At 40.7% G+C, this 18,128-nt stretch overlaps 2 protein-coding genes across 9 annotated transcripts in view; both read left to right on the top strand.

Annotated features, from left to right (window-relative positions):
* ubtf (upstream binding transcription factor) overlaps positions 1-14,833 on the top strand; it is a 79,261-nt gene extending 64,428 nt beyond the window's left edge. For 2 of the 5 annotated variants that reach the window (XM_063037475.1, XM_063037473.1), the window contains exons 18-21: positions 3,659-3,706; positions 4,029-4,103; positions 8,685-8,813; positions 9,739-14,829. In XM_063037475.1, the coding sequence (XP_062893545.1) occupies positions 3,659-3,706; positions 4,029-4,103; positions 8,685-8,813; positions 9,739-9,837 (351 nt within the window). In that variant the 3' untranslated portion in view covers positions 9,838-14,829. Of the gene's footprint in view, positions 1-3,658; positions 3,707-4,028; positions 4,104-8,684; positions 8,814-9,738 lie in introns of all 5 variants that reach the window. The other 3 variants (XM_063037477.1, XM_063037476.1, XM_063037478.1) reach the window with 3 other exon arrangements.
* Positions 14,834-16,403: 1,570 nt separating this feature from the next.
* atxn7l3a (ataxin 7 like 3a) overlaps positions 16,404-18,128 on the top strand; it is a 72,293-nt gene continuing 70,568 nt past the window's right edge. The window contains exon 1 of one of the 4 annotated variants that reach the window (XM_063037334.1): positions 16,404-16,980. The gene's annotated coding sequence lies outside the window, so the exon portion shown is untranslated. Of the gene's footprint in view, positions 16,991-18,128 lie in introns of all 4 variants that reach the window. The other 3 variants (XM_063037333.1, XM_063037336.1, XM_063037335.1) reach the window with 3 other exon arrangements.

The raw sequence follows: 18,128 nt of genomic DNA, 5'->3' as shown, positions 1-18,128 counted from the left end.
GATGCTCATCATCAAGATGTTCAAGTGGAGTTTTTCCACCCTCATGGGCCCAACACGCGCTTCCATCCAAAATCAGGTGGAAAGGATATGTGCTTTGTACAGTTAGAAATATTCTGGTCAAACTGATGGAGCCATCATCACCGGGTCGTGCAAGCAGGACGAGGGCGATCTACCACCTGTCTGCAGAAGTCATGGACTTCATAGAGGAGGAGCATATTAATCGTCTACTTCCTGATAAAGCTGACTGAACGTTTTTGAAGATTTTCAAGCCCAGAAATGGATGGAATAGTGAATATTCAACATTTAACAGCATATACAGTGGCATGCAAAAATTTGGGCACCCCTGGTCAAAATTTCTATCACTGTGAATAGCTAAGCGAGTGAAAGATGAACTGACTTCTAAAAGGCATAAAGTTAAAGATGATACATTTCTTTAATATTTCGAGCAAGAAAACGTTTTATTTCTATCTTTTACAGTTTCAAAATAATAGAAAAGGAAAAGGGCCCGAAGCAAAAGTTTGGGCATGCTGCAGGCAGTACTTAGTAACACCCCCTTCGGCAAGTATCACAGCTTGTAAACACTTTCTGTAGCCAGCTAAGAGTCTTTCAATTCTTGTTTGGGGGATTTTTGCCCATTCTTCCTTGCAAAAGGCTTCTAGTTCTGTGAGATTCTTGGGCCATCTTGCATGCACTGCTCTTTTGAGGTCTATCCACAGATTCTCGATGATGTTTAGGTCAGGGGACTGTGAGGCCCATGGCAAAACCTTCAGCTTGCGCCTCTTGAGGTAGTCCATTGTGGATTTTGAGGTGTGTTTAGGATCATTATCCTGTTGTAGAAGCCATCCTCTTTTCATCTTCAGCTTTTTTTACAGACGGTGTGATGTTTGCTTCCAGAATTTGCTGATATTTAATTGAATTCATTCTTCCCTCAACCAGTGAAATGTTCCCCGTGCCACTGGCTGCAACACAAGCCCAAAGCATGATCGATCCACCTCCGTACTTACAGTTGGAGAGAGCTTCTTTTCATGAAATTCTGCACCCTTTGTTCTCCAAACATATCTTTGCTCATTGAGGCCAAAAAGTTCTATTCAAAAGGTTGAAAGGAACATCTAAACAAGCCTGATGCATTTTGGAAACAAGTCCTGTGGACTGATGAAGTTAAAATTTCACAAAACTAGAAGCCTTTTGCAAAGAAGAATGGGTGAAAATCCCCCAAACAAGAAGTGAAAGACTCTTAGCTGGCTACAGAAAGTGTTTACAAGCTGTGATACTTGCCAAAGGGGGAGTTACTAAGTACTGTCATGCAGCGTGCCCAAACTTTTGCTTCTGGCCCTTTAACTTTTTTGTTATTTTGAAAATGTAAAAGATGGAAATAAAAATGTTTTCTTGCTTAAAATATTAAAGAAATGTGTCATCTTTAACTTTATGCCTTTTGGTAATTAGTTCATCTTTTACTCAGCTATTCCACAGTAACAGAAATTTTGACCAGGGGTGCCCAAACTTTTGCATGCCACTGTATGTGTACCTATGGTGTAGACAGAATGACTTAAGAGCTCTCAATCTATATAAGAGTAAATAAATAGGAATAATTAGCTTTTTATTGTGTCTGACTGACAAAAACAAAGTAATGACAGGAAAAACACATTTTATGAAAAAAATTACAAAATCAGGAGGTTGCAATGAAATATTGCTTGATTGCTGAGACTTTGTTCTATAAACATGTAAGTTTGGATTTCTTAACATTAAAAACATTTTCTTTTCAAAATTAAAACCTTTCCTTTCTTTAACTTCCAAAATTTGAGCCCTTGGGAAAAAGTATTCAGCCCCCATCCTTTTGTTCACATAAATGAGTATTACAACCAGGGATTTTGATCAATTTAACTTAACTTTTTAACTTGTGAATCACATGCTCCTTCCCCCTTACTGTAGAGCCCAAAAAAACAGGGAACATTGTAAAGCATGAAATGTCAGTAGTTCAAAGGTGTTCATCCCCCTTTGCTCAGTACTTGGATGAAATGCCTTTCGCATCTATTACAGCCAGTAATCTTTTTGGATAAGTCTCTATTAGCTTAGCACAATGTGATGGACAAGATTTTCCCATTCCTCCTTGCAAAATTGCTCAAGCTGTGCCAGATTATTTGGGGAGCAGAGGTGAATAGCAATCTTGAGGTCTTGCCAGAGCTGTTCAATCGGGACTCTGACTTGGCCACTCAAGGGCATCAATTTTCAATTGAAACCACTCTATGGTTGCTCTGGCAGTGTGCTTTGGGTCAATGTCTTGTTGAAAGACACACTTCCTCCCCAGTTTAAGCTTTCTGGCAGATGCTGTCAGGTTTTTATCCAGGATGTCTGTGTTTAGCAGTATTCATCCTCCCATTAATCCTGACCAGATTTCCAGTCCCTGCTGCTGAAAAGCATCCCCATAGTATGATGCTACCTTCGCCATACTGTACAATAAGGATGGTGTTACCTGGCTGATGTGCAGTATTAGAGTTAGGCCACACATACCGCTTAGCATTAAAGCCAAAATCTTCCACTTTAGACTCATCCGACCACAGACCTTGCACACCTTTACAGCATCTTCTAAGTGATGCTTTGCAAAGTCCTTAGCAGTACATGGGACGTAAATGTAATACTGTATATCCCTATTGTAAAGCATGGTGGAAGTAGCATCATGTTGTTGAAATATTTTTATCTGCAGGACTGGAAATCTGGTCAGGATTGATAGATGAACGCTGCTAAACAGAGATCTGGATTTAAAAACCTGCTAGCCTCAGCCCGAAAGCTTAAACCGGGTAGGAAGTTTGTCTTTCAACAGGACACTGACCCAAAGCACACTGCCAGAGCAACCATGGAATGGCTTCAAACAAAGGAAACTGATGTCCTTGAGTGGCCCAGAGTCCTGACCTTAACCTGACTAAATATCTCTGGCAAGTGCTCAAGATTGCTGTCAACCACTGCTCCCCAATTAACCTGACACAGCTTGAGGAATGGGAAAATCTTGTTCGATCACATTGTGCAAAGCTAATAGAGACTTGTCCAAAAAGACTACAGTCTATAATAGCTGCAAGAGGTGGTTCAACTAGGTACTGAGCAAAGTGGGATGAATACTTTTGAACAGCTGACATTTCAGTTTTTGTATATTTAGTTTTTCATGCCATAATTTTCCCTGTTCTTTGGGCTCCACTGTCCATCGCTTCTCCCCAACCAACCTGGCACAGCTTGAGCAATTTTGCAAGGAATGGGCAAATCTTGTCAGAATTAGTTTTTGTGCTTTACAATTAACATGCTTTTCATGCTGTCCAGTCAGGACCTCTGTGCCTCGAGCTAAAACCACACTTTTTTCAAGTGTTGCTTTCATTGACGGTGTTTTCTTACCCAATTTCCATAGACTTTTCCACTCTTTCTCTCCCCTCTCCCCTTTTCTCTGCAGCTCAATTTTTTGTTGAACTGTACTCCGAGTCAGAAGAACATTTTGACTGCCTTATAAAATTGGGTCCTCGCTGGACTTGCACATTGTCATTATCTGCTATTTAATGCAGATGCATTGTAAGAAAACAGTCTGTCATTGTTGGATTTAAAGATGCTTAGAGAAGGCATTTTGTTTTGAACTAGATATCTGCAATATTTGATTCTGACCACTGCTTTATTTTCTTAGAGCATATCCCCACAAGAGAGGGCTGCCTATAAGGAATACACTTCAAATGTAAGTGACCAATCCTATTTTCACTAATTTTATTTAAAACACTTGTTTTAAAGAAGTCTGTTATGGGCGGGGAGGAGACTTCAATGTTTTCTGCTGGTTTATCTTTATGAACTGAAGCATAGCATTCATGGTCTGTTAACGTGTCCTAATCACAAGGAAATTGTCTTTATTTCTGAACATTGAGAGGGTAGATACTTGTGTCTGAGTTACTTCCATTGGTATTTATAAGATATGTCAAGGGGTGGATAGAAGGGAAAAATCTATTAATGCTGATCATTGATCCTACTTTAAATGATGCCTGAAATTCCAATGTCATTGACAGAAACGCAAAGGTACTGCAAAAGTATCCAGTCCAAATCCCAAAATGAAAGTCACAATACCAGCACAGAATGCTAGTGTAAGTATCTGTAAAATTTTAACCTGGTGGGTTTTTTATTATGCTTAGGACTTGATAAAATACAGCAGCTGTTAAGCATCTTCGCTCTGCCTTCCTCAAAAGGCAGGATATTCCTGTGGCTGCCTGTTTCTTTCAACTTCACATTCCCATTCTGATATGTCTGTCCACGCGGCACCTACTTACACAAGAAAGCCTAATGCAGGTTGGAGGAGCAGCCCCTCGTTCCATCTGGGTAGCCTCCAACCTGATGGCATGAACGTCAGTTTCTGGAACTTCTGCTAATTTCTGCCCCTCCCTCCTGCTCTCTTATTCCATTCCCATTCTGGTTACCCATTCATCTCTTCTCTTCTCACTGCCCATTGCCTCTCTGGTTCCCCCTCCCCCTTTTTTCCATCGTCCACTGTTCTCTCCTGTTAGATTACTTCAGCCCTCTGCCATTTCCACCATCCCCTACCAGCTGCTTACTTCACATCTCCAACCCCTCACTTTCCCACCTTCCCCTGCTAGCTTGTACTCTTCTTCCCCTCTCCCCCCACCCCCCCCCAACTTTTCATTCTGGCATCTAGCCCCTTCTTTTCTAGGCCTGATGAAGGGCCTTGGCTTGAGAAGTCGACTGTTTATTCCCCTCCATTGATGCTGCCTGACCTGCTGGGTTCTTCCAGCATTCTGTGTGCTGCAAACGGATAATATACCCTCAGCAAGAAAACTGCTTTGCAATCATTTCCTGCCAAAATCTCAAATATAGTTAATAAGTTATGCTGATGTCTTTATCAAGCATTTTGTGTGTTGCCGTGAAGTATGAGATTTGTTTGCAAAGCCAACTTGGTTTGCTCGTCGAGCTGAAGTTTCTGTAAAGCTATGATCATGAATACTGGGGTTATCATAAGCAAAATGTTCCTATTATTCTTAGTTTACTGAATTCTTTATCAGTATTAAATGTTCAGTGCTGATAGAAGCATGGATGGGAATTACTGTGCTGAACAATTACCAAAGCAATATGTTACTTTGCGTTAGTGTGCACTCCCATGTTAGCAGCAAATGTAATAGCCTTTTTAAGGGAAATCCTGAAGGGTTAAGAAATTTCCCAGGACATTCTGCTTGCATAGAGTAAAAAGGCTGTGTTGGAGAGGATTAGTCTCATTAAAGATCAGCAAGTCCATCTGTGTGTAGAGGCATAGGAGGTGGTTCGTTTTCACTGTAAAGAAATGATTGATGCTAAGAAAGTTACGAAGATGAATGCTATCTTGGACAACTTATGAATTGAGGGAAGATGTATTGGCAACTTTAAAGTGCATTAAGGTGGATGAAATCCCAGGGCCTGACCAAATAGCTCGGACCTTGTGGGAAGTTTCAGTCCTTTGCAGAGATATTTGCTTCGTCTTTAGTCACAGGTGAAGTTCTGGGAGACTGCAGGGTGGCTAATGGCTAATGTTGTACCATTACTTAAGGGCATCAGAGACGAGCCGGTGAGTGACCTCACTGGTGGGCAAGTTACTGGGGGGAATCAGAATTGCAGGATCATTCAGCATTTGGCAAGCCAAGATCTGATTAGGGTCAGTCAGTACTGCTTTGTGCATGGGAAATCATATTTAACAAATTTCCGGCTTTCTTTGGTGAGGTAACCAAGAGTTAGATGAGGGCAGTGGGTGTTACCAAAAATAGATTTTAGCAAGGCTTTTGACAAGGTCCTGTATGCTAAGCTTGTCTGGAAGGTTAAATGACATAGGATCCAGGGAGAGGAAGCTAATTGGATCTGTAATTGGTTCAGTGGTAGGGAGCGGAGTGTGATGGGAACAAAACACAAGAGCATAGGTTTAAGGTGAGGGGTGAAATATTTAAAAGGGACTTGACTCTGGCTATAGTGCCAGAGAAAGCAGCTGAGGTATACAATAACAAGCAAAATACATGTGGAGAATTGCGTGGACAGGAATGTTGAGTGGTTTGGGCCAAATGCAAACCAGTGAGTCTGATTTGGTGGGCATGATGTTTGGCTTAGATGTGTTGGGCCCAAGGACAGGTTTCCATGTTGTATTACTCTGACTCCATGCGCCTAATTGATTGTCACCTTTGTGTTCACAAGTAATGTGAGATTATTGGTGTCAGGTTGTATAGCTTAATGCCTAAAGTAGAATTTTTCCCATCTGCAGTAGCATCTAGTAAACACCTTTGCATCTGCATAATGAGCCACAAAATAGTAAAAACCCAGTCTTCCTATTAAAGAGTTATCCAAGACTAGTTAGAAAACCTCTCAACTATATCATACATATAATCGATATGTCCTCCACTGCAGCTGAATGCTCTTCAAATTTACTTAACTGTCTCTCAAACCTATTAAGCCATTCGGTTACATTGATATTTTGTTTTCTTTCAGCCCCATTTACCTACTTCAGATTCATAGCCTGATGTCACAAAAACAAATCAGTTAACTTTAATGTTGAAAATGTTGATGTTTTGTAGAGCAAATTAGGAATGCTCGTTGGTACTTCTGCAGGCAAACGTTCTTGATTTCATTCTGAGCAGCCTGTTTGACATGTTCAAGTTTGGCATACTTGTTCTGATTGCCTCATTGGCAAACTATCTTTCCATCTACTATATCATTTAAAATTTAAAAAGGAACTCCATTAAGCACAGCTGCCATGACCCCATCTCTCTAATTATATCATCTTCTGGCAAAGGGGGGGAGAACTATTTTTAATGCCATTTGAAATTTAATCCTTTTAACTGTTGACTGAAAGATCAACATTATCCATCCCAAGGTAATGTGATCAAAACTAAATAGAATACTTCAAATGGAGTCTTGACTGAAGATCTTTCTATCATATGGAGCAGTTGTAAACCCATTGAATGAAAGGCATGAACTTATTAGGCTTTGTTTATGATCAATGTATCAGATTTATGGGCATTTTAGCCCAATTGTCTCAATTTCTTTCCTCCAGTGCTCAATCTATCTTGAATCCATTTTGTCTGATCTCTGCTTTCATTTGTTGAGTACCAAATTACATGCTTTTCCTACTCATTTAATCTTTCTATAGCTCCTTTGTACCTTCCTAACTTCTTGATCTTATCTATTCAATTTATACTTCATAAAGCAGTGCTGGCTTTCTAATCTGTGCTGAGAAACTGAAATATCACTGAACTAATTTGGCCCAATTGGATTATGGCAATCACTTATCTCAGTCATTTGCTTAAACCCCAATTCTAGATTAACTGATTCAATAGTCAAGTCATATTTATTTATACAGCACATTTAAAAACAACCCATGTTGACCAAAGTGTTGTACAAACCATAACAGGTAGCTAAAATCACAAATACAAGAAACACAGATATAAACAACAAGGCACAATATAAACAACACATGAGCCTAGGCACAAGCCAAAAATCAGCTACATCAGGAAGATTCAAACACTAGTGAATAAAGTTAAGTTTTGAGCCTGGACTTAAAAGAGTCAATGGAGGGGACAGATCTGATAGGGAGGGGAATGCTGTCCCACAGTCTAGGGGCTACAACAGCAAAAGCATGGTCACCCCTGAACTTAAATTTAGATCGCGGGACAGCCAGGAGACCCAAGTCAGCCGAGCTGAGGGTCGTGGAAGTAGAATAAGGAGTTAGAAGGTCTGTGATATAAGGGAGAGCCAGCCCATTTAGGGCTTTATAAACAAACAGGAAAACCTTAAAATCAATTGTAAACCCTACTGGTAGCCAGTGGAGAGAGGCCAGGATAGAGGTAATATGATCCCTCTTCTGAGCACCTGTCAGGAGCCTGGCTGCGGCGTTCTGGACCAGTTGCAGACGGGACAGGGACGACTGACTAATCCCAGTATACAGGGAGCTGGAGTAGTCCAAGCGGGAGGATGTAAGGGTGTGGATGACTTTCTTGAGATCTTTGAAAGAGAGAAACGACTTGATTTTGGCAATAGTACAAAGCTGGAAAAAACTGGCTTTTACTACTGCATTAACTTGTCAGACTTAAAGGCGGAATCAAATATCGCACCAAGATTTTTGACATGGGGTTTGACAAGGGTGGACAGGTCACCAAGACTGTTAGTAATCACTTTGGAGTTGGGGCGGGCACAAACAGGACAACTTCAGACTTCAACTTTCAGCTGTAGGAAGTTTTGTGCCATCCAACTCTATGTCCTCAAGGCATTTCATTGTTGTCAATTCCAGATTTGTGCTCCTCTTTCTTGATGGCTCAACACTGAATTGGGCAGGAAGATATCTAAGTCACTGCACATCATTTAATTAAATGGAATAACAACCCCATATATGGGCTGTGCTCTAGGTGGGCACAGTGAAGTGCATTCCCATTTTGCAGTGTTAATGAAGTAAAATTGATCAGTTATCCCGAGCTTCATAATGTGTTAGTTCATCTGGTTTAGTGAGAATTGTAGCTGAGCAAAAAATGGTTATTTACTTCGAAGTATTTCTCCATTGAGTGTTCAACTTTTTTTCTAAACGAAAGCTAATATTGCACTTTCAAACATGTCTCTGGTCTTTAAAATATGAAAATGTGCAGTAGGAGGGTGAAAGGATTAATTTGAAGTGTGTACATATTCTGAGCTGTTAATGGTTGCTGCAGGAAACGGAAGATTCTGATGAGGATGATGATGACGAGGATGATGAAGAAAAGGCCAACTCTTCAGATTCTGATGATTCCTCTGGTTCAGACAGTGATGAAGAGAGTGAAGAGGAAGATGATGCAGATGAGGTAATGCATTCAGATCCTTTTGAAATATCCTGAGCCAGTCCAATGGATTGAGAATGCTCCCTCCATCTCAACATAGTTTGAATATAGCCAATACCTGTATGAATGTCCCCTCAGTGCTTATTGTAGGCATAGTCCTCATTCTGGTTTAAAACCTAGGTAGGGGGGACTTGCCACAATATGGAGTACAGTGGCTAAAGATGCAGCCACTGGTTGATGGATAGGGAGCATGACTTCAGTCACAAATTGTGAGTACTAGAGAGAGATTCAGAAATGCGGGATCTCACAGAAGCTTGAGTAGAATAGTGCAGAACCCATCTCTCAAATTCATGCTCCATGTCCCAAAGTTATCTCATTTATCCAATACTGTATGCTTCTTGGTAGCTAATGTTAAGGTTATTGTCATATGTTTAAGTGTATGCAAATTGTAATGGAAAGTTTGCTTTCATCACAGGCATGTATCATCAGATACACAACATTCACAAAAATCTAAATTAAGCAAATTGTACACAATTTTACATGAAAGAACACATGGAACAACAAAAGATAAAGTCCATTGCAGTGCAAAGTATTCAATGTTACTGTACTGAGGTAGTGATTAGGGTTGTGCAGGTTCAAGAACAGAGTGGCTGAAGGGAAGTAGCTGTTTTTTTTATTCCAGTGTTGTGGCTGCTGATAAAAGGAATTAATTTTTTCGGCAGCCTAGCCATTTTGATTGTGGAACAAATATTTGGAATATTAGAAAACTTTTATAGCTGATTGCGATAGTTAAATTAATTTCTCATTTTCACCAATTTAAAAATTCTGCTTGTGATGTGCAAAATAGATTACAAAGGAGAATCAGTTACAGAAGAATCAATTCTTCACACATGAGCTATTTGTCATACTGGCAAACCATCGCTTGACCGTTTCCATACTTATTTTCTAGAATGCAGATGAAGATGAGGATGAAGAGGAAGATGAAAACCAATCCGACAGCAGCAGCACTTCTTCATCTGAAGAGTCCTCTGACTCAGACTCTGACTGAAGTGTTCTGCTTTGATCTTCCAGGCAGTACTGGAAAATATCAGGGGCCTAAAGATGAGCCCTCGTGCCCACTACCAGCACTGTTTGAGAGACAAGTGGCAGAAGCAGAAATGCTAAATCTGATGTGATCCAGCCATCATAGTCCGGTCCAGTCAGTTTTGTGGAACGAATTTTCTGGACTTGACCTGATTTACTTTAAGCTCCTTGAAAACCACTAGTGATGCAAGTAAGAATGGACCAAATAAAGAATTGGTGTTTTTTTTTAATTAACTGGAACAATCCTATTTACAAATTATTCAGAAATTGCCCTCCGCCTGTGTGACCCTCCAATGAGTGACATTCTGAACCTTTTTTCTTAAACTGACATGAAAATTCTCTAAGTTTAGGCACACAAGATCAAAGTTGTGTGTTGTGTGAAGTCACTCGGTATTTAAGTGTTTGGTTTATCAGGTCATTCATACTTGCATTGCCAGGCACAAAAGCTTTGAATTTTTAACAATATTACAGTGAAATTGGTTTCTGCCTCATTTTTCATGGTTCTAGTTCTGGTACCTTGTACAATTTTTGTGGTTAAGGAGAATAGAAACATCAGGGTGATTACATGGCAAGCATTGAAGCTATTTATTCAATATTTCCCCAAAGTCGTCTACCCTGGTACCTCTGTTGCATAAGGGATGAATCTGACAATGGAACAGGCTGGAGCTTGTCTACAAGTATGCTAGTCTGAATCAGTGAAGAGTATTTTGTGATGTTGCAGTTTGTAAATACAAAGGAATGTTTTTAAGGGAGGTTTCAGTTTTGGCATTTTGTGAATGGAATCTTCTTAGTAATGTGAACGATGTTACTGAGAAGACTGCACCAAAGCAGTTGCTCATTCATTTTCGGGCAGATGGAAGAAATGTGCTCTTGTTGCCCAGTGCCCTTCAAGATTGCAAAAGACTCTGTCTTTCTAACACACTTCTTGCTGGTTACTTTATTTTTCTGCATGTGTAGTCTTTCCTTATAGTGTTTAACTTATGGAGGATGTAACTGCAGAGGCTGAAGTATTTTGTATAATTTTAGTCTGTCAATCTGACTTGGGAGTGTCACAATATTGGTGGAAGTTGATCTTGATGTTCTAGATGCAGCAGAGACTGCAAATAGCTTTGTATTTTCAGATTCTGTTTTGTCACTTCTGAATGGAATGTACATTAACTCTAGTCATGAAACCAAATGCAAAGCATATTGTTAAGTTTTACTAGATAGTTTCATCCTCCTTTGAATTGTAGAGTTGAAAGGTTTTATTCCTGGAGGCCTTCAAGAGAGACAGCGCAAAGCTGCTGAAGTCAGGTCACATGCAAAGCTGACTTGGGTTTGGAACACTATTGCAGTATCTCTTTCACAAATACAAGCTTATTTATACAAGCACTTTTATTTGCATAACCCATGGCAAGACTGTTTGTGTTTTCTTTGCTCAGCAGAATTGAAGAAGAATTACAAATTTGAGGATAAAAAATTTTATTGCTTCATGGTACAGGAAGTGTGAGTATGTTTTCTAGACCCAGCTTGAAAAGGGAGAGGGAGAAAGAGAGCTTGTGGTCTCTGCAACCAAAACATGCCCTGTTGCCCCTTTGTGTGATCTCATTGTAAATCAATGAGAGTTCAATGTAAAATCTGGAGGGGGGAGCGGGGTGGTGGAAGAATGCCATGCAACTGAGCCTTCCTCCAACTGCAGCTTTGCATAAACACCAGATCATCACTGAATACCTTTTCAGCTTGTGCCCAATTTCAGAACAAGAGGGTGGGTGTTATTTTAAAGGATACTGAAAGAGGTAGTCTGTTGTACTTGTATTGGATTTGAATGAGGATGTATGGTATCTGTATATAATGTTTGTATTTTGCAACTTTACTTTTCATTTTATTTTCTGGTTCTTACAGTAAGGCCAGGAGCACTGGGAGTGTGTACTGTAAGAGGTGAAATGAGTGCGTTTTTGCACTCCCGTGAAGCTGTCCTAGTAACCCATACGTACCATGTTACTTTTAGCTTCTGTGACCTGGAAATTTTTCTAATATTTAAAGATTGTTTTGTAGAGAGAATGCCTCACTGATTTGTATTTGCAGATTCTTGTAATTTGATGTTGGAACTTCTGAAACATTTTATAGGGAAAGCGTTCCTTTTGTTCAAGTGGTTATCAATAACCATTAAAAAAAATAAGAACTTGTTTGCTAGGTGAATAGAGTTATTTGAACTTGCATTGGGAAATATGGGGTCATGAACACTGCAGTGAAATACATGTGCACACTGATCAAAATGAGAACACATTAAGTAGCATATTTTCCAATTTTCAATGGATTGCACATCTGTTAACCACTCACCAATCCAAGGTGAGAAATAATTGTTGAAAACACATGGTCAGAGAAGCTGTAATTTCTGTGTTCCCTTTCATTGCATAACCAACTTCTGGCGCTAGGAACATTTGCTGTGGTGGGTATAGTGGTTAAGTTAGTCGAACAGCAGTCACGATTCTGGACCACTGAGTTTGAATGACATTTATTTTAAATGAAATAATTAGCTATTAATTCCCAGTTTAAATTTAATTTTTTAAAGAAAACTTGATTCACTAATTTCCTTTGAGTAATTGTGGACGGTAAATAAGTTCTGGCAGTCCTAATGACATTCATGCTATGTTTTTGATCTTTAAATAAAAGCTGATGCTATATGGTTGAGATGCTAGAAGTCAACATGAAAAGCATCGTGCTATATAGATGAAATTATGTACCATATTTGGGCTATATTACTGCTGAGCTCATAGTTTATATGGGGAAATCTAAGTGCCACTTTCTAAACTGTCACCAAGTGAAATAGATAGGTAAGTAAATCACTTGTTTTTTCTTGAGTGTCCTCAACTTTGCCAAAGTTGTCAAGCTGGTTCCTTTAATGTTTCACTTGTGGGGCAATCTTAAATATATACTGCAATTGGGAGCAGAATTTCAAAGATCACCCAAATGCAATGACTCAAATTTGATAACTTATTAAATATAAAATTGCCATCTATTGAATAATTACTGCTGAAATATAGTATCTCTTTAGAACCTGCAGTGTGGGGGGGGGGCAGTTCATCCTTGTTATTTCTGTTTTAAAACCTATATCAATGCCAGTGCAGCCTTGCAGTGCAGAGAAGATGGCTTAGTCACTGTTCAAATGTGATGCAATTGGAATGAAAATGCCCATGATGAGGATTAAGAAAATACTCATAGATCATAAGTGTTTTGGACTATCCAGTCTCCTGCAATGGATTCGAAATAATATAGAGGAGAGTGGACAAGGTCTTAATTGAAAACACAAGAAATGAGCAACCTTGCTCTCATTCAACATGTTATGAATGGGGGGAGGTTGCTTTGGGTATACAGTACGGACCAAGGGTCAGGAATAATTGAGCATGATGGAAGTGCACATTGTAGACTTTAGAACTGAGCTTTTCTACCATGAGAAATGTACAGCTAATAATGCACTGAATATCAAGTGGTGAGAGGGTGTGTGGAAATGCCTCTTTATGTGGCCAGGGTATTTGGATGACTTTCTCGCAGGATTCCCTGACTAGAAACAATATATAGTTTGATGTTGGTCAATGTTTCATTAACATCCGAGACAAGAACCAGAACTCGACTGTGTGAAATGGAGCTCAAATCCATACTGGTCCAATCTTGCTGTTAATGTCTGGAAACAGCTGATAGTTAAACTACCGAAATTGTTTAAGATTATCAGCCTAGAATGCCAATAACAATTGAGTAAGTGTTAAATGACAGGAATAATTGCCCAAATACAGCTGATAGTGAACTGATATGTTTATAACAATATTTCCATGAGGGGCGGGGGGTGGGGTGTGCAAGGCAAGTGCCCAAGGGTAACAGAAGTCGAGATGTCTCTCAGCACTGGTTGCTTAGATTGGTTATTTCAAGAATTTGTTTTTTTTAAATTGAAGTGGAGCTGCTTATTAGGGAATACTAATAATGGAGTTACGACGATGATCACGATCCAGTTGAATGGTGAATTCTAGAACTGGATTGTTCTTTTGAGGCAGAACCGTTGCCAATAAAAAATGACAGCAGAAGCAGATTAGTGCTCTGCCATTCAATGAGATCAAAACTGTTCTACCTAATTCTACATTGCCATACTTTTCCAGTATTCTGTGATTCTCTGTACATAAGTTTATTGCTCCCTCTTGAGTATATTAAATGACTAGACAGCTACAGCAGCCTATTGTTGTGAATTCCAAAGATTCAAAATCTGAGCTCATTTCTCCATTTCAGTCCTAGAGCAGGCATTGTATTCTGGAGTACTTTTATGGTGCTGGAATTCCATACCCAGAGAAAAAATCCTCCTAACTGTAGCAAGCTGATCAATAACTGCTCAATTAGTTTGCTTCCATTTTAAACACCTATTTCTTTTCTCCAAAGAACTATCCAGCCCTAGCAACATCAGTCCAGTGCATCTTGATTGGCCATGCCTTGTATTAAGAAGTGTGCTCTAGTTTGTTGTAGCCAATGTCATTAATAATTTTAGAAGTATTTTTATAACCCAATTATCTGCTTAATTTCTTGTCTAGGAAAAATCTTATCAATATTTCTTGTATTTAATTCACATGGTGGGGGCTAATCTAAGGTGGGGGCTTATATGGGAGGCAGGGTTTGAGGGTCAGCACAACATTGTGGGCTGAAGGGCCTGTACTGTGCTGTACTGTCCTATGTTCTATGGAAAATGAGAAATGTGGGTGAAAATCATGCAAACTGGATTAGTTTAAATAATGCTATTTTCAGCAGCTGCAGAGTCCTTGTTTGGGATTACTTTAGACAGGCTGCTTGATTGGCATAGTTGAGAAGGGTCTGTTTCTGTGCTGTATATCTTAAATTTAAGGAGTTTATTTTTTTTCTTCCATGTTTATAATGTCTATGTTCTTGCCTCTTAATCTATTCACTCCTTTGCAGACTGTGAACATTTCCCTTGGTTAAGTATCACACCTATGTTTGCATTGTCAATAAACTTGAACATGTTCCAATCCCTCCATCACAAAAATCAATGTGGACTAAGATAGTTAGGCCCAAATATCATTCCTTGTGCTGATAAGAGCCCCAGTCCCTGTCAACCTTTATTGCTTATTTTCTATTTAATATATCCAGTTTCAGTCTGATGTTAAATTACTTCAAACCAGGTGGTCATGGCAGAACTGGTAGTTCCATGGGATGACCAGAGTGGAGAGGTGTTTGAATGTGAGAAAGCCAAATAGCAGGATGTAGAAGAGCAGTGCCAGTAATGGGTTAGGAGGAGGCATGATGAGAGCCTATAGAGGTGGGGTGTAGGAGTATTATGAGAGCTGCAAAGAAAGCCACCAGGCTCATCAGAGGCTGCTGAATGAGCCCCTAGATGCCTATGACCCACCAACAAGTGCTGCTAGGAACAAAGCCAAGGACCAACCCTGGCTGGGTTGCTTAGGTGAGTGTTTGAAGTTGAAAGACCTGAAATATCTGATGACCCCAGGTTACAACTGATGATATGTCCCAATCCATCCTAGGCTGTACCTCAGCATAAAGAGAATTTTGCATGAACTATAGTGAATTGGTTTTGACAATTCAAATACAATTGGCTGGAGACCTAATTTAAAAGCTAATTTTGTGTTAAAGATCCATATTTCACCTATTTATTGTTTTGTTACCTCTGACTGTTTCTCTTTCCCCCCTCCCACCCCCCCCCCATAGATGCCACTTTCTAATTTTTCTTGATGCAAAGACTCGATCTGACTCGTGGCCCTTGATATACACTATGTCTTCAGGGGTCTTTGCATTTGTTTCATTTTCACTGCATTTAGACTGCTTCAATTAAAGCCTATCCTTAAAACTGGTATCTCAAAAGGCTCCCTACAACGATCTAATTTGAGATTAGGCCCTATTGCTAATATTTTGCAGGATCATTTTTTCAACGTTTGAGCCAATGTACTTTTGAGTAGTACATGCCATCCATACAAGGTAACATATCGTAAAATCTAACTTTTTACCCCTGTTGAAACCTTAAATAGACACCTAACGGTCGATAAAAGGAAAGGAAGTTTGTACTCATGAGACAAAAATCTTTTCCTTTGTTCATGCTATATACCCGCTATCTTAAACGAAAAGCAATGTTCTTCTCATTTCTCTTTTTAATTAAGGGAAACACATATTAAAAATACAATTAGAAGCAAGGAAACGTATTATTAGGAACGCCATTATGAAATAAGGGACTATTTCACAGCATAAGCTCAACACTTTTTATTGCAAAGTCCTAATATCGACGATAGTGAGAGGGCGAGAGACAGAGAGTGGAACTACAGCCCCCCTGGGGGGTGTAACGTCACTACACTAGAGGTTTGCTTTAACTGCCAACTCACGCGCGACCGAAAAATGGGCGGGTGGTGTGGTAGGTCGGAGACCGAGATTTTGCAGATCGAGCCCGGCAATATCGAATGCCAAACCGCCTCCTTGAATGAGGACCGAGTGAAGAAGAGGGAAACTATAGGAATAGGACGTAGCTTGAGGTCTGGGACGCTCCATTTTTGATGGGGGGAGGGGGGGGAGAGAGACTAGTCTTTTCGTCCAGGAGCGACCGTTTCCCTCTAAAGCGAAACTTCGGGAAGGGCCAGGCGAACTCCCGGCGCGCGCAGTGTAGCCAACATTGATACGGCCCCGAGAGACAGCAGCACCGCCCGTCCGATTGGTCCGGCGCCGCGAAGTCTTAATGTCCATTGGCCAGTCTTGCCGTCAATTGCGGGTTGCTTGGTGACGTGCTTCCGCTCTCAGATTACGCTGCACGCGGCCTGGGTAGAAACGGTGGGACCTACGGACCGTTGGAGACAGGCGGGGGTAGGGAGCCGGATCGCAACGCCTCCAGGCAGTGTCACGGCTCGACGTGTGGCGCGGCTTGCCTCACTGCATGAAATGGTAGCCTGAGTTTAAAAGTGCGATTGCGCCGAAGGAGAGACAGGGTGCGGATCGGAAGCGACTGCTTGGGAAAACGAACGAGATTCAGGAGGGCCGTGGGGTCGGGGGCGCTGCTGGGCTCTAGAGGAGATGGATCCTTGGCTGCAGAGTTACACCATTCAAGATTGATTGGTCCGGAAGCAGTGGCGCTAGAGAGGTATCTGCAGGTATACCCCGAGGAAGGGACAAGGTGGGGGGTTGGTGGCATGGTGGAAGGAAAGAGAAATCTGTTACGTTGAGAGATCGGAAGAGGAGAGACCTTAAGGGAGGAGAGAAGATCATCTGTGGGAGGCAATCTCAAGTGTGAGGGATACAGATTGAGAGAGCTCCCCAGGTACGATTCAGCTTGGGGGTGGATGTTCAGGATAGCTGAAGAAGTGAGTCTGCAGGTACTGTCTTAAAAAAGATGGGGAGGGATCTCGAGACTAAAATTGCATCAGTAAAATTAAAGAATGCAGGATCTCCTGAATCCAGGCTGAGGGGAAGCGATCTGAGAAGGGGGTGGGGGGAATTGGAGAAGTCTTGCAGATATTATTTGGAAGTCAGCCTGCGATGCAGGCAAAAAGGTGTCCGGGGCGGTGGAGAAAATCAGTTGCTCAGTGAGATCACACTCCTGGCTTTGAACACAACAGTGGCACACCAGATTGTTTTCAGGATAGGGAAGGAAAAACTGGTTCTACATCTTTAAAATGTCAACTGAAATGTTCTGCTTGTGTTGCACATAATTTTAATCAGTTCTGATGATAATATTCCACCTGATTACCATCTTTGGGTGTTTATAGGCATATCTGGGTTTGCCCGTTCCCACATGTTTTCTGTAGTCCAAGGTGTTTTAGTGTGCAAAAACCATGCTTTAGGAGTGGTGCTGAATCGTCTAAAATCAAGGGCAGTTTACCAGATTTCTGATAAATTTCTGTATCTTCCACATCCAGAAAAAATTAAATGCTGAAAGAACTTGACCATTCGTGCAGCATTTATGAAAACATATTGGGTCAGTGATCTTTCCTCAGAGCTGGTTTTAATAATTGCTTTCTCCAGTTCCATGTGATTAATAATTGATTGACTTGGGGTCGAATCCTGCAGTTACTATTAGTACAATTTTGCAACAGAGCATTGGCAAGAACATGTCAGAGAACACCACAGAAACAAGCCTTTTGGCCCATCCAGTCCATGCTAAACTGACTGGTCCCATCAACCCGCACCAGAACCATAGCCCTCCATACTTCTCTTAAACATACATCCTCTACCTCCACTGGCGGGAAGTGATTGTTTCAAGGTGAGGTATCTTGTTCATTCTGCAGTTCA

The sequence above is a fragment of the Mobula hypostoma genome, chromosome X1 (assembly GCF_963921235.1).
Source record: "Mobula hypostoma chromosome X1, sMobHyp1.1, whole genome shotgun sequence".
Lineage (NCBI taxonomy): Eukaryota > Metazoa > Chordata > Chondrichthyes > Myliobatiformes > Myliobatidae > Mobula > Mobula hypostoma.
Note: the sequence above shows the minus strand (reverse complement) of the source record. Positions and strands in the feature narration are given on the sequence as shown.